This window comes from Panthera leo, chromosome B3 (assembly GCF_018350215.1).
Source record: "Panthera leo isolate Ple1 chromosome B3, P.leo_Ple1_pat1.1, whole genome shotgun sequence".
Classification (NCBI taxonomy): domain Eukaryota; kingdom Metazoa; phylum Chordata; class Mammalia; order Carnivora; family Felidae; genus Panthera; species Panthera leo.
This window is the reverse complement of record NC_056684.1, coordinates 71,898,694-71,911,208: the sequence shown is the minus strand read 5'-3', so window position 1 is coordinate 71,911,208 and position 12,515 is coordinate 71,898,694. Positions and strand designations below refer to the sequence as shown.

General features: G+C 39.1%; 1 protein-coding gene across 7 annotated transcripts in view; it reads left to right on the top strand.

Moving 5' to 3' along the window:
* Positions 1-12,515, top strand: part of CHD8 (chromodomain helicase DNA binding protein 8) — a 61,555-nt gene that overhangs the window by 32,145 nt on the left and 16,895 nt on the right. For all 7 annotated transcript variants that reach the window (XM_042942645.1, XM_042942641.1, XM_042942644.1 and 4 more), the window contains 9 exons: positions 336-518; positions 599-667; positions 1,028-1,083; positions 1,596-1,713; positions 5,297-5,380; positions 8,818-8,955; positions 10,500-10,621; positions 10,777-11,020; positions 11,855-12,031. In XM_042942645.1, coding sequence (XP_042798579.1) covers positions 336-518; positions 599-667; positions 1,028-1,083; positions 1,596-1,713; positions 5,297-5,380; positions 8,818-8,955; positions 10,500-10,621; positions 10,777-11,020; positions 11,855-12,031 — 1,191 coding nt within the window. The remainder of the gene's footprint in view (positions 1-335; positions 519-598; positions 668-1,027; positions 1,084-1,595; positions 1,714-5,296; positions 5,381-8,817; positions 8,956-10,499; positions 10,622-10,776; positions 11,021-11,854; positions 12,032-12,515) is intronic.

Sequence of the window (12,515 nt, the reverse complement as noted above, 5' to 3'; positions counted from 1 at the left end):
TTTTCATAGGGATTTTAGAGTAAAGTCTAAGTATATGACTAAAGGCAAATAGTTTTTTTTTTTTTTTTTTTCAACGTTTTTTATTTATTTTTGGGACAGAGAGAGACAGAGCATGAACGGGGGAGGGGCAGAGAGAGAGGGAGACACAGAATCGGAAACAGGCTCCAGGCTCCGAGCCATCAGCCCAGAGCCTGACGCGGGGCTCGAACTCACGGACCGCGAGATCGTGATCTGGCTGAAGTCGGACGCTTAACCGACTGCAAGGCAAATAGTTTTTTAAAGGTTTTCTCTTCGAGAGATCTATACAGTTATTTTAACCATTCTTGCCTCTACAGAAGAGACGCTCAAACCGCCAAGTTAAGCGAAAAAAATACACAGAGGATCTGGATATAAAGATCACAGATGATGAAGAAGAAGAAGAAGTGGATGTAACTGGTCCAATAAAAACTGAGCCTATCCTCCCTGAACCAGTGCAGGAACCAGATGGCGAGACTTTGCCTTCCATGCAGTTCTTTGTGGTAAGCTGAGAACTTAAGCAATATGAGAGGTTGTCCTGCTCCTCAGAGTCTCTGTTGACTGACTGCATCTTTTGCTACAGGAGAATCCCAGTGAAGAAGATGCAGCCATAGTAGACAAAGTGCTTTCCATGCGGATTGTGAAGAAGGAGGTGAGGCCTTAACCTTTAATGTCAGCTCATAATGCTACATTCACAGACTTTATTTAATGAGCACCTTTGGATGTCAGGATAAATTACTGCAGTGTAATTATGAAATATGGTGGAGGTAAATTAGCTAGAAAATAAGAACTGTTTTCTTGCCTCCTCTTTTGCTTACCTGTTTAAAATGGATGAAGGCTTATTTTTTCCAACTATGAGACCTCTTATATTGAAGTACCAGATTAGTTCTTTAATCCCTCAGTCAGTAATATACTTGGGGCATTGGTATGAAGCTCTACTAGAAGTAGTGGAATTTAAGGGTTATTTCTTTGACAAATAAAGTATTAATAACTATAATGTTTTTCTTCTCAGCTTCCTTCTGGACAATATACTGAAGCAGAAGAATTCTTTGTCAAGTACAAGAACTAGTATGTGATCCGTGCAAAAAGCTTTTCACCCTAATCTCCACAGGGTTGTAAAAAGTTCTCCTGTATAGTCTTTCCTGGGTGGGAATATATCCCCTTTTTGTAGTCTCCTAGCCTAAATTGTTTTCATTGAGGAAAATGTCTATTCAGAGAGAAATTCAGGAATTGTCATGAATCTTACTATTCCTGGCAGGAAGGTAGGATAAAGGTGATTCCTGATAAAATCTTTTGTGATCCTCTATACCTTAGTCTGACACTAAGACCTTGCTGCTCAGACTGTGGTCCATCGACCAAAAGAATTAGCCTCATTTGGGTGCTTGTTAGAAATGTGTACTTTCAAGCCTGCCCCAGACCAGGTATTCGTGTGCAAAATCAAGTTTAAGAAGCACTAACCTAAGAGACTATCTCCCACTTAAACATGTTGTACTCATTGTGCCTGCTTCTGGCTAATCCCCAAACCTAGCCAACCACCTCTCCTTTCTCACACCATGACTGGCTGTTTCCATCCCCTTCAGCTCCTATCTGCACTGTGAATGGGCTACCATCTCCCAACTAGAGAAGGATAAGAGAATCCATCAAAAACTAAAGCGCTTCAAAACCAAAATGGCTCAGATGAGACACTTCTTCCATGAGGTAATTAGGAATAGGTATTGCCTATCATTTATTTCATAGAAGCATAAATTACTGGAGTCAGCAGTCTTGACTGATTCTTGAAGGTTTATAGTTACTTTGTGTACGTGGGTATGAAGTCTTAATTTTGATCATTGAACCTTCCTTACTTTATAGCCCCATGCTTTGTTTACCAGGTCTAAATACAGTCTTTGTAAGTTACTAGAATATTTTAATTTTGACTTGTTCATTATCCATGGAGTATTTTCAAGATGGGTGATAAACTGACCTACAGTCTATTTGAGGCACTCCTAATGTCAGTCTGTGGCAGCCGATGGTATCTGTAGGCATAAGCAGACATGTCGTTAAGAGAGAACACTTATTTTCTATAATTTCTAATCCAGTATATCAAGAAATCGTGATAAAGGAGCTCTAATTTCCCATAGCCATTCTTACTACTGGTTAAACACTGGAGCATTCATAAGGGTCTCTTGAGCCATATTTTAACTCTCCACTTTCCTTTGAAAGCTTTGTGTACACATCCCATTGCCAAACTGCGATTTTTCATCTTTATTATACATACGGTACTAAGTGCCTTGAGAAGACCAATTCCTTTTCAAAGCTTCTTAGAGCTAAAGGGGAAAGGGTCTAGTAGGAAAGGTTGAGGGAAGGAATAATGCAGAGTTTCAGCAGAAAAAGTTCTGCCTGAATACATCTGATAAAGCTAATTTTATACTACCAGGTTTGCCAATAAATGAGTTATTTCTCACATCACTTAGAGATGGCAAGTAGGACCATTTAGGTTTTATAATTTCTTTTTATATGAAAATAATTGGGTTGTGTTTTTTGTCTTTTTTTTTTTTTTAATGTTTATTTTTTTATTTTGAGAGTGAGAGGGAGCAGGGGAGGGGCAGAGAGAGTGACAGAAAATCCTATGCAAGCTCTGCACCGTCAGTGCAAAGCCTGATGCAGGGCTCAAACTCACAAACCTTGAGATCATTACCTGACCCAAAATCAAGAGTCAGACACTTAATTAACTGAGCCACCCAGGTGTTCCTTCATCTTTGTTCTTTTAATGCCTAATTTGTGAAATGTACAATGAAATTGTAATCCCATTCCAGCTGTACATTAGTACAATTTGTGATTGTTGAACCAACTCTATGAACTTATATGCCAATTAAATCTCCATATGTAGGTAGGCTATTTAACCAAATCAGTCGTTCATTTATTCGTCATTTATTATGTGCCAGTCTCTATGGAGAACAAACCAGACATGGTTTGTGTTCTCATCCACCTCACTGTCTAATTGGGAGAGAGAGAGAGAGTAAAAAATAATTCAAATCATGATAAGTGCCAAAAAAGAGCACAAGGAGACGTAACGGGTGGGAAAACGCCTACTTTGGATAATTAGGGAAGACTTCTCTGAGAATTCAATTGTGAATAGGAGCAAGGACATGAACCCACGTAAATAGTATTGCTGGCATGGGAATCAGCATATGTGAAAGCCCTGAAACAAGCTGAGGAACTAAAAGGACAGTGGAGTTGATGAACAAAAGAGAATGAATGGCCCAAAATGAAATCAGAAATTTAGGCAAGCAGGTGCTTACAGATCTTCTAAGCACAGTTTGGTTTTAGTTTTGTTTACAAATGAAAATGATTAAATCATTTAAAGCAGGTCAAAGACATAATGCAATGTTCACTTTTATTTGTTTTTGAGAGAGAACACGAGCAGGGAAGGGACAGAGAGAGAGAGGGAAACACAGAATCCAAAGCAGGCTCCAAGCTCTGAGCTGTCAGCATAGAGCCTGATGCGGGGCTTGAACTCACGAACCAGGAGATCGTGACCTGAGCCGAAGTCGGACGCTTAACCGACTGAGCCACCCAGCTGCCCCCCAGTGGTCACTTTTACACAATCACTTACAACTTTGGAGAATGGATTGAAGAGAGTACAGTAAACAATATGGAAGCAGTTGAAGTTTTCTAGATAGGAAGTATCACAGCTTGGAATAGTGTGGTTTCACGTGGAGAGAATGGATAGATTAGAATTGACAGGGCTTGGTGTGATGGCAGGTTTGTGGTCTGAGCAAATGGGTTGAGGTGAGATCATTTATTGAATTATGGAAGATTTTAGAAGCAGCCAATTTGGGAGAAATCAGTTAGTTTAGATTATGTTAACCTTAAAATTCCTTAACACATCTGTAGTTAAGCAGAAAGATATTCAGATCTGAATTTTTTTAGGCTGCAATTAAAATTTTGAGTTTATCAGCATATAAAATAGTTATTAAAACCTTAATGATGATTAAAGTTCCCTCAGGGGCAGGGAGGATTTCTGTCCATAGTTCTGTATTTTCTTATAGAAAGTTCCTTCTCTAATAGAATGGGTGTGAGCTCAGAACCAGTGCTTAAAGAATTCCCCAAAATTTACTTATTTGTTTAAAAAAAATTTTTTTTAATGTTTATTATTTTTGAGAGAGAGAGACAGAGAGCAAGCAGGGAAGGGGCAGAGAGAGAGGGAGACACAGAATCGGAAGCAGACTCCAAGCTGTGAGTTGTCAGCACAGAGCCTGATGTGGGGCTCGAACTCAGACCATGAGATCATGACCTGAGCTGTAGTCAGTCGCCCAACTGACTGAGCCACCCAGGTGCCCCTTATTTGTTTGTTTTTAGAGAATTCCCCCAAATTTCAAGGTCTGGGTGAAGGAGAAGGAATTGTATGCCAGAGTTACAGGAGAAAGATTAGGAAAAGATATGTCACAAGAAGCACTGGCAACAAGTGTCTGAAGAAAGAAGAGTTTTTTCCTTAAAGTTTCTTTGAGATCTTTGGAGCCGTGGGTTATATATTTTCATATACCATCCAGAGTCGGATGCCAGTGACTTAGAAGAAAAAGAACCAAAGTGATTGAAAATTGGCCAAAACAAAAACCAGAACCAAAATAAAGGGCGGGTGGGGGGGTGCTACTGATGAGACTATGGTGTCTCAGCAAATCCCAGGGAAGGGAGTGCTTAATGGAGAGAATTAGGAATTGTGGAATGCTTTTCAGAGGTAAAGCGAACTGGGGACAAAACTATTTCATTATATTTGGCAATTTGGAGATCATTAATGACCTTGACAAAAATAAATAGTTCAGTTGTGTGAGGAAAGTGGACGGAAGAGTGGAATGGATGGGCAGGGAAGGTGATGACATGGAGATACCTTGTGTTTAAACCAGTTGGGAAAAATTGGCTATGAAGCAGAACAGAAAAATCATTACAGGGAGATGAAGAGTAATTTAAGATGTGCCTTAATAGAGAATATCCATGTGTTTGTGGGAATGATCCAGTAGAGAGGGATTAAGAAGGTGAGAAGGGATGGAATCCAGACCACATATGGAGAGAATGGCCGCTCTTAGGAGACTTGCTCTGGTAATAGGTGAGAGGATAGGTGCAGGCTCAGGTAAGTTTTTAGAATTTGATACTGTGAAATTTGGGATCTCCCTTCTGAAGACTTCTTTTAAAAAAAAAAAGGTTTTTTTTTGAAATAGGATCATCAAAGTAAAGGTGGGGTGGAAGGTTGGGTCTATTGGACAATGATCTTTTGGTCTTACTGTTTGTTTGATAACTCCTTTAGGATGAAGAGCCCTTCAATCCTGACTATGTAGAGGTGGATAGGATATTGGATGAGTCTCACAGCATTGACAAAGATAATGGGGAGGTAAGTTGAGGCATGGAAGAACATGAAAGGTCTTAGATTTCTGCTGGTCTGCTTGCCCATCTTTTATTTTTCAGATATGGCTAAAAAAATCCCTGGGACAAAGAGGTATTTTTGAGTTTTTCTGAGAGCTCTTTGGAATGAAATTGGGAAGATTAAGGGAGTAGGGAGAGAGGCTAAAAGGAAAGCTTTCCATAAAATCAAACATTTGAGAGCTATATTTATAAGTACCAAGAGCTGTATGAACAAGTACTCATTCACCTTGATCTCATTTTCTCTCAGATTTTATATGGGAGACCCCTGACATTCAGTTGAGGGTGAGAGAAGGGGAGAGCAGTAGAGATACTTCACAAATCTTCATAGTTATAAATGTAAAAATACCTGTGCAGACTCTTAGCTTTCTTCATGTTGTTGAGAATTACTAAGTTTTTAAAAATTTTTTAATGTTTTTATTTATTTTTGAAGGAGAGAGAGAGCATGAGCAGGGGAGGAGCAGAGAGAGAGAGAGAGAGAGAGAGAGAGGGAGACACAGAATTCGAAGCAGGCTCCAGGCTCTGAGCTGTCAGCACAGAGCCCAATGCAGGACTCAAACTCACAAAATGTGAGATCATGACCTGAGCAGAAGTTAGACGCTTAACCAGCTGAGCCACCCAGTTGCCCCAGAGAATTACTGATTTTTTAAAATGTTTATTTATTTATTTTGAGAGAGTGAGTGTGTGTGAGCAGGGGAAGGGCAGAAAGAAAGGGAGAGGGAGAGAATCCCAAGCAGGCTCCATTCTGGGAGCGCAGAGCCCCACACAGGGCTCTTTGTCCCATGAGCCAGTTGCGAGGGCTCAACATGGGGCTCAATATTACGAAACTGCGAGATCATGACCTGAGCCCAAATCAAGAGTCAGACACTTAACAGAGTCACCCAGACACCCCAGAGAATTACTTATTTGGTGAACTTACCATCAATTAATGCGTTTTGATTTATCATTAAAACTGATTTGAATCTGTACTTTTTTTTTAATGTTTACTTTTGAGAGAGAGAGAGCCGCAGGGGAGGGGCAGAGAGAGAGGGCAACAGAGGATCTGAAGCAGGCTCCACACTGACAGAGAACCCAGTGTGGGGCTCCAGCCTATGAACGATGAGATCATGACCTAAGCCAAAGTTGGACACTCAACCAGGTGCCCCTGAATCTATACTTTTAAACAGAATGTGGGATTCCCTTCCCACAGATTCAGATTCAGTAGGTCTAGGGTGGGACCCAGAGATCTGTATTTTTAAGTTCGTTCTCCAAGGGATTCTCAGGCATAGCTTCATTGGGAATCAGAGCACTAAAGCTCTGTTAGCAGATTTTACACATGCTAAAACACTTGCTAATACAGATTCATAAATTACTTTTTTCATTTTCCAAGGAAGAATTGTAAAGATCTAAGCCACCAGTGAATTGAACATCCTCTCTTAATTTTTTTGAAACTTACTTAGACTGTGAACAACCATTCCCTTAGAACTTAGTGCTTTCTTTTCACTTTAAGTAGCAGTTTTGGTTTGCTTTGTACGGCCATATTTCTTAAAGTTTTTATCACGTCTGACAGTTACTGCTTACCCAGTGACGAGTACAGAACCACAGAACCTTGTTAAGATGTCAGTGCCAGGTGGTGAGCTGGGCCCACTCACAAGTTAAGTGACATGTTTCTATACACCACCCTTACAGGACCTAAAAACTAAAGTCTTCCCTCTGTAAAATTCCAAGTTTATTGTATAAGCCTTTAGAGTCACTCAGAACCTTAGATGTCCAAGACCTATTACAGTTCACTATGTCTTCATATCCTAATAGGCATCCTCAGATAACATAGTCTGCTTTTGGGGGTAGGGGTGGGAGTTACTGTTTGTTGTTCATTTGTGGGAGGTGAGTGGGAAACCAACCCAACTATTAGAAAGGACAGGTTAGCTGCTATTAAATTCTTCTCATCATTTTCAGGATCTCAGTCTTCTTAGCCTTGAAAATCTTGTGCTCTCTATCAACATACTTAACTCTTCCAGAAGTAATTGGTCTTTGGTCCCTTTGGACTGTGTTGGAAATGGCAAGACAGAAGAAAATGTTTTAGTTCCCTGGTAAAACTTTTGCTGCCAGTATTGGATATCATCCTATATACCCATTTCCCTCCATCCCCAAAATAAGTTTGCTTTGTCATCCTCTGTACATTACCTAATAGTGGAAATAAGTATTATAAATAATAAAGTATTTGGGACAGTAAATTATGATGCTGGAAATGTGTGAGCTGGACAAATGGCTTTATGTAGAAGGTGACCTGAGTCACTATAATAAAGGAAAGGAGCAACTAAATTAATTCTGGGGATCCCATGATCTGTGACTCTGTTGAGGTACTTAGATATAATTCAAATTTCTTGCTGTTTTGAGGGGTATTCTGTGAATTGATCATAGAGATTACTGTTGATTACATTAGGCCCAATATAAAGCTTTTTGTTTGTTTTGGTTTTTGGAGGGAGGGAGGGAGGGAGGGAGGGAGGGAGGGAATCCCAAGCAAGCTCTCTGCCAACAGTGCAGAACCCGATGTAGGGCTCAAACTCATGTACCAGATCATGACCTGAGCTGAACTTGGATGCTTAACCGACTGAGCCACCCAGGTGTCCCAGCACTAGGCCCAATCTAATTCTTGTTTCATATAAGCCAGAAATGGAAATGCAGTCAGTGCAAAGATCATCTTGAGTAGTGAGAAGAGCCATTTTACCATAGGTCACTGCCCATCCCTTGCAGTAGAACACCTACATAGAGCACAGTACTGTAGGTGGAGCTTCAGCATTTGCCCTTCCTCTTCTCTCTTCTTACCTGTCCTCAGTGATAGCTCTTCTAGTTCTCTCCTAGCTCACAAGGGAATCTCTTTACCACCATATGACTACTCTTTGACGTAGCGTCTACACTCAGAGCTACAGAAGCTCCGAAGCCCAGTGATTTCAGCCCTGCTTTTCTCTTACGGGTTTAATATGTTCCTCGCTTAGAAAAGTAGCTTGGCTTCCACTCTTCCACTGTATTAAATTTGGTCCCAGGACACTAGTATGGAGCCAGAGGTCTATCTTTTAATTTCAACCTAAGTCAACATAATACAGGGGAGAAAAAAAAAAAAAAAAAAAAAAAAATATATATATATATGTATATATATGTATATATTTGGCATTTGCTTGGTTGATGAGCATAATGTTTCAGTGCTTAGTGTTCTAGAAACTACTGGTAGAACTTTGCCTTTTAGAATAGATTCTGATAAATTGCTGCAAAAATCATCAAAGCCATGAATAGTACGTGCATCTTTTTTTTTTTCTAGTACTTTTTAGTATTAACACCTTGTGATCTGACTCGATAGTCAAATTCTTATCCTTTGATTACAGCAGAGAACACAAAATCAGTTCATTAAGCCTTTAGCTTCTTCTCTCCTAGCCTGTAATTTACTACCTGGTGAAATGGTGCTCTCTGCCCTACGAGGATAGTACGTGGGAGCTGAAAGAGGATGTTGATGAGGGCAAGATTCGAGAATTTAAACGGATCCAATCAAGGCACCCAGAACTCAAAAGAGTGGTAAGTATATTTGCATTTAGAGTGTAAAGCCCACATAGGTAATGATGTAATTTTTTATTTATAGAAGCTTATGTTGTTGTTTAGCTTTTTATCATGGACACTTTCAAACATACAAAAGTTAAAGAAATGTTACAATGTACATTGTGAAGAAATGTTACAATGTACCCATCACCCAACTTTTAACAATTAATGATAGCTGATTTTTCATGTATTTCTCTATCTACTCATTTTCCTGTTTCCCAATTTATTTTAAAGAAAATCCCAGATTCCTTTATTTCATCCATAAATATTTTGGTGTTTATGTCTAAAGGATAAATAATACCATTTTTACACCTAAGAAAATTTAACCATTTCTCAATATCATCAAATAACCAATCGTTATATGAATTTCCCTGATTGTCTTCTAATGTTAAATTGTTTGAATTGGATTCAGAATAAAGGTCTATATATTACTGTCAGTTAATGTGTCTCAGATCTCTCTTAATTATAGTTCCTCCTGTCTCTCCTTTCCCATCTTTGCAGTTTCTCTTGAAGAAATCAGGTGGTTTGTTCTCTAGGGTTTCCATGGTCTGAAGTTTGCCGGTTGCATTTCCCTCGGTACCTTCTAACGTGTTCTCTGGCCCTTATATTTTACATAAATGGTTAGATACAGACCAGTGCTGTCCACTGGAACTTTTTAGCGCTGTGCTAACATAGTAACCACTAGCTACATTGCAAACTTTCAGTAGTCACAGGTGGCTAGTGGCAGATATAAAGTATTATCATTATAGACAGTTCCATTACAAACTACTATTCTAGAAGCTTGATCAGGTGGGGAAGGGAGATGACCAGATCTACTTAATAGATGGTTCTATCAGGTTGTCTTTTGTGATATTATTAGCCATTTATGATCATTGCCTTGGTCTGTTTTTTTTTTGTTTTGTTTTTTTAATGTTTATTTTTTTTGAGAGATGGAGTGTAAGTGGGGAGGGGCAGAGAGAGGGAGACACAAAATCTGAAGCAGGCTCCAGAGTCTGAGCTGTCAGCACAGAGCCTGAAGTGGGGCTCAAACTCAAAAGCCACGTGATCATGACCTGAGCTGAATTCGGACACTTAAACCGACTGAGCCACCCAAGCGCCCCTGCCTCGGACTGTTCTTTAAGGATTCAGAATGATGATACTTTAATTGTACAATCTTCATTTATTAGCCAGAATTTTCTATAAAATACGACTCACCTACTGTTTGGTCACTCTGAGGTACAGATTGTATAAGAAAGGAGGATAAATGCTTTATTTTCTTTATTTTCCAGTTTTCAAAATAACAAGGTAGTTCTCTAGCATCCTTCAGAAGTGATCAATGGATTTTTTTCTCTTTTCGTTTTCCTTTTTTTTTTTTTTTTTTTTTAAGTTTTTTAAACTTACGTTATGAACTCATGAATTTGAATATATTTAAGATGCTTTTAATTCACATTTTTGAATTGATTTTAGGTACTAGAACTGCCTGGGACATTTGCCTAGTTTTGTTAATATCTTCACCCCACTAATTGAAATTTTCTCTTTTGTAGAATCGTCCACAGGCAAGTGCCTGGAAGAAGTTAGAGCTGTCACATGAGTATAAAAACAGAAACCAGTTACGGGAATATCAGTTGGAAGGGGTCAACTGGCTGCTCTTTAATTGGTATAACAGGTATAGAAAAGAGTGGGCCCATGAAATGTAGGCTTGGTCTGGGATGATTTTTATTAATTTTCTGTTGAAACAGTTTCTTTTTACTCTTTTGTTATGTACTTTTAAAAAGATGGTATCTTTTAACATGCTTTTCTTTTTCCATGGTGAATCTTCAGGCAAAACTGCATCCTGGCTGATGAGATGGGATTGGGCAAAACCATCCAGTCCATTGCCTTTTTGCAGGAGGTATATAATGTGGGCATTCACGGACCCTTCCTGGTCATTGCTCCACTGTCCACAATTACTAACTGGGAGCGAGAATTCAATACATGGACAGAAATGAACACTATTGTATACCATGGCAGTCTGGCTAGCCGTCAGATGATTCAGCAATATGAAATGTACTGCAAAGATTCACGGGTGAGTGGCATATCATGGGAATGTAATGGTTTGGAGAGAGTAGGCCAAGGTAGCTGGTATTTTAGAGGCTTTTCTATGAATAAAAGACTTTTAATGAGGTTTTCTTAGGTGATTTATGGCATTTTGTCTAGATTACATGAGGAATTTTTTTCACTTTTGCTCTTTTTATCCAGTGAACATTTTGATCCAGTGGGAGTTCTGGCTTCATTTATGAATACTTAGATTTTAAATAGAATTTTACCAGTATTGATAACTTTTAATTAAGAAAGAATGGAGGTAGTGAACTTAGGCCATTTCCTTTCTTTTTCTTAAGTCTACTAAAATTTTCATCAAGATCGATTCCTGTTTCTATATAAATTTTAAAATAAAAATTTGAGCTATTCATCCTTTCTTAGTTGTATTTTGCTGCTATTTTGTTAAACTGATTCTCCTGTCCATTTTTAGATAGTAACAGATATTACCTATTTCACTTTCAGTTTTGTCTTGTATGTTTCAACGGTGCCTGACCTTTGTGGATTTCATTGTTAACTATCAAAAGATCTAGGTTTTGAGATACATGAGCTAGGCATACAGCAGAGTCAAAAATGTCCAGCTTCATTCAGTGAGGTCTGTCATTTTCTCAAGAAACTGAATGTGTTGAAGAGACATTGTATCTTACATTCAGTGATTTGGCATTATTTATCATGAAGATAAACAGCAGCATAGGTGGGTGGTGGTGCAGTTTGTATTTCCTGTTGAGCCTGCCTGAATATAGAAAAGAGAATGTGTAATTCAGAAGAGGTCCCTGTTTAGGTTCATGGTAGGCCTTTTCTTAACTATTGCTTTCGTGCTTAGGGGCGCCTCATCCCAGGTGCATACAAGTTTGATGCCTTGATCACCACTTTCGAGATGATTTTGTCAGACTGTCCTGAGCTTCGTGAGATTGAATGGCGTTGTGTCATCATTGATGAGGCCCATCGGCTAAAGAACCGTAACTGCAAGCTGCTTGATAGCCTCAAGCACATGGACTTGGTGAGTTCTTCACATTGACTCATGGGCAAAAACACCTGAAATTAAAATAACCCTAATTCTCTGTGGAATTAATATAACTTTAATTACCAGAGAAGAAAAAAGAATCCCAATCCTGGTATTGGGTGGTGGGTATGACCTATGGGAGTGGACACCTGAAAGTCTTGTAAGAGTCCTGTATATTTTAGAATTGGAAGGTAATTGTATGTTAGTGGTTTTTAACCAGGTGGAGAGGCGGGATACTGTATTAGTTACCTCGTACTGCATAACAAATACCCTAAACGTTAGTGGCTAACAACTAATATTTTTTATGATTTTCTAGCCCAGCAACTTGGGCTGTGTTTGGCTAGACCATTACTTTGGTGATCTTGCCTGTAGTCAGTAATGTGGCTACAGCTGGCAATTGGTGGGCTCTTGGGTCATCTTCTATATGACCTGTTATCCTTCAGTAGGCCAGATGTTGCTTCTTTACATGGTAGAGTCAGGG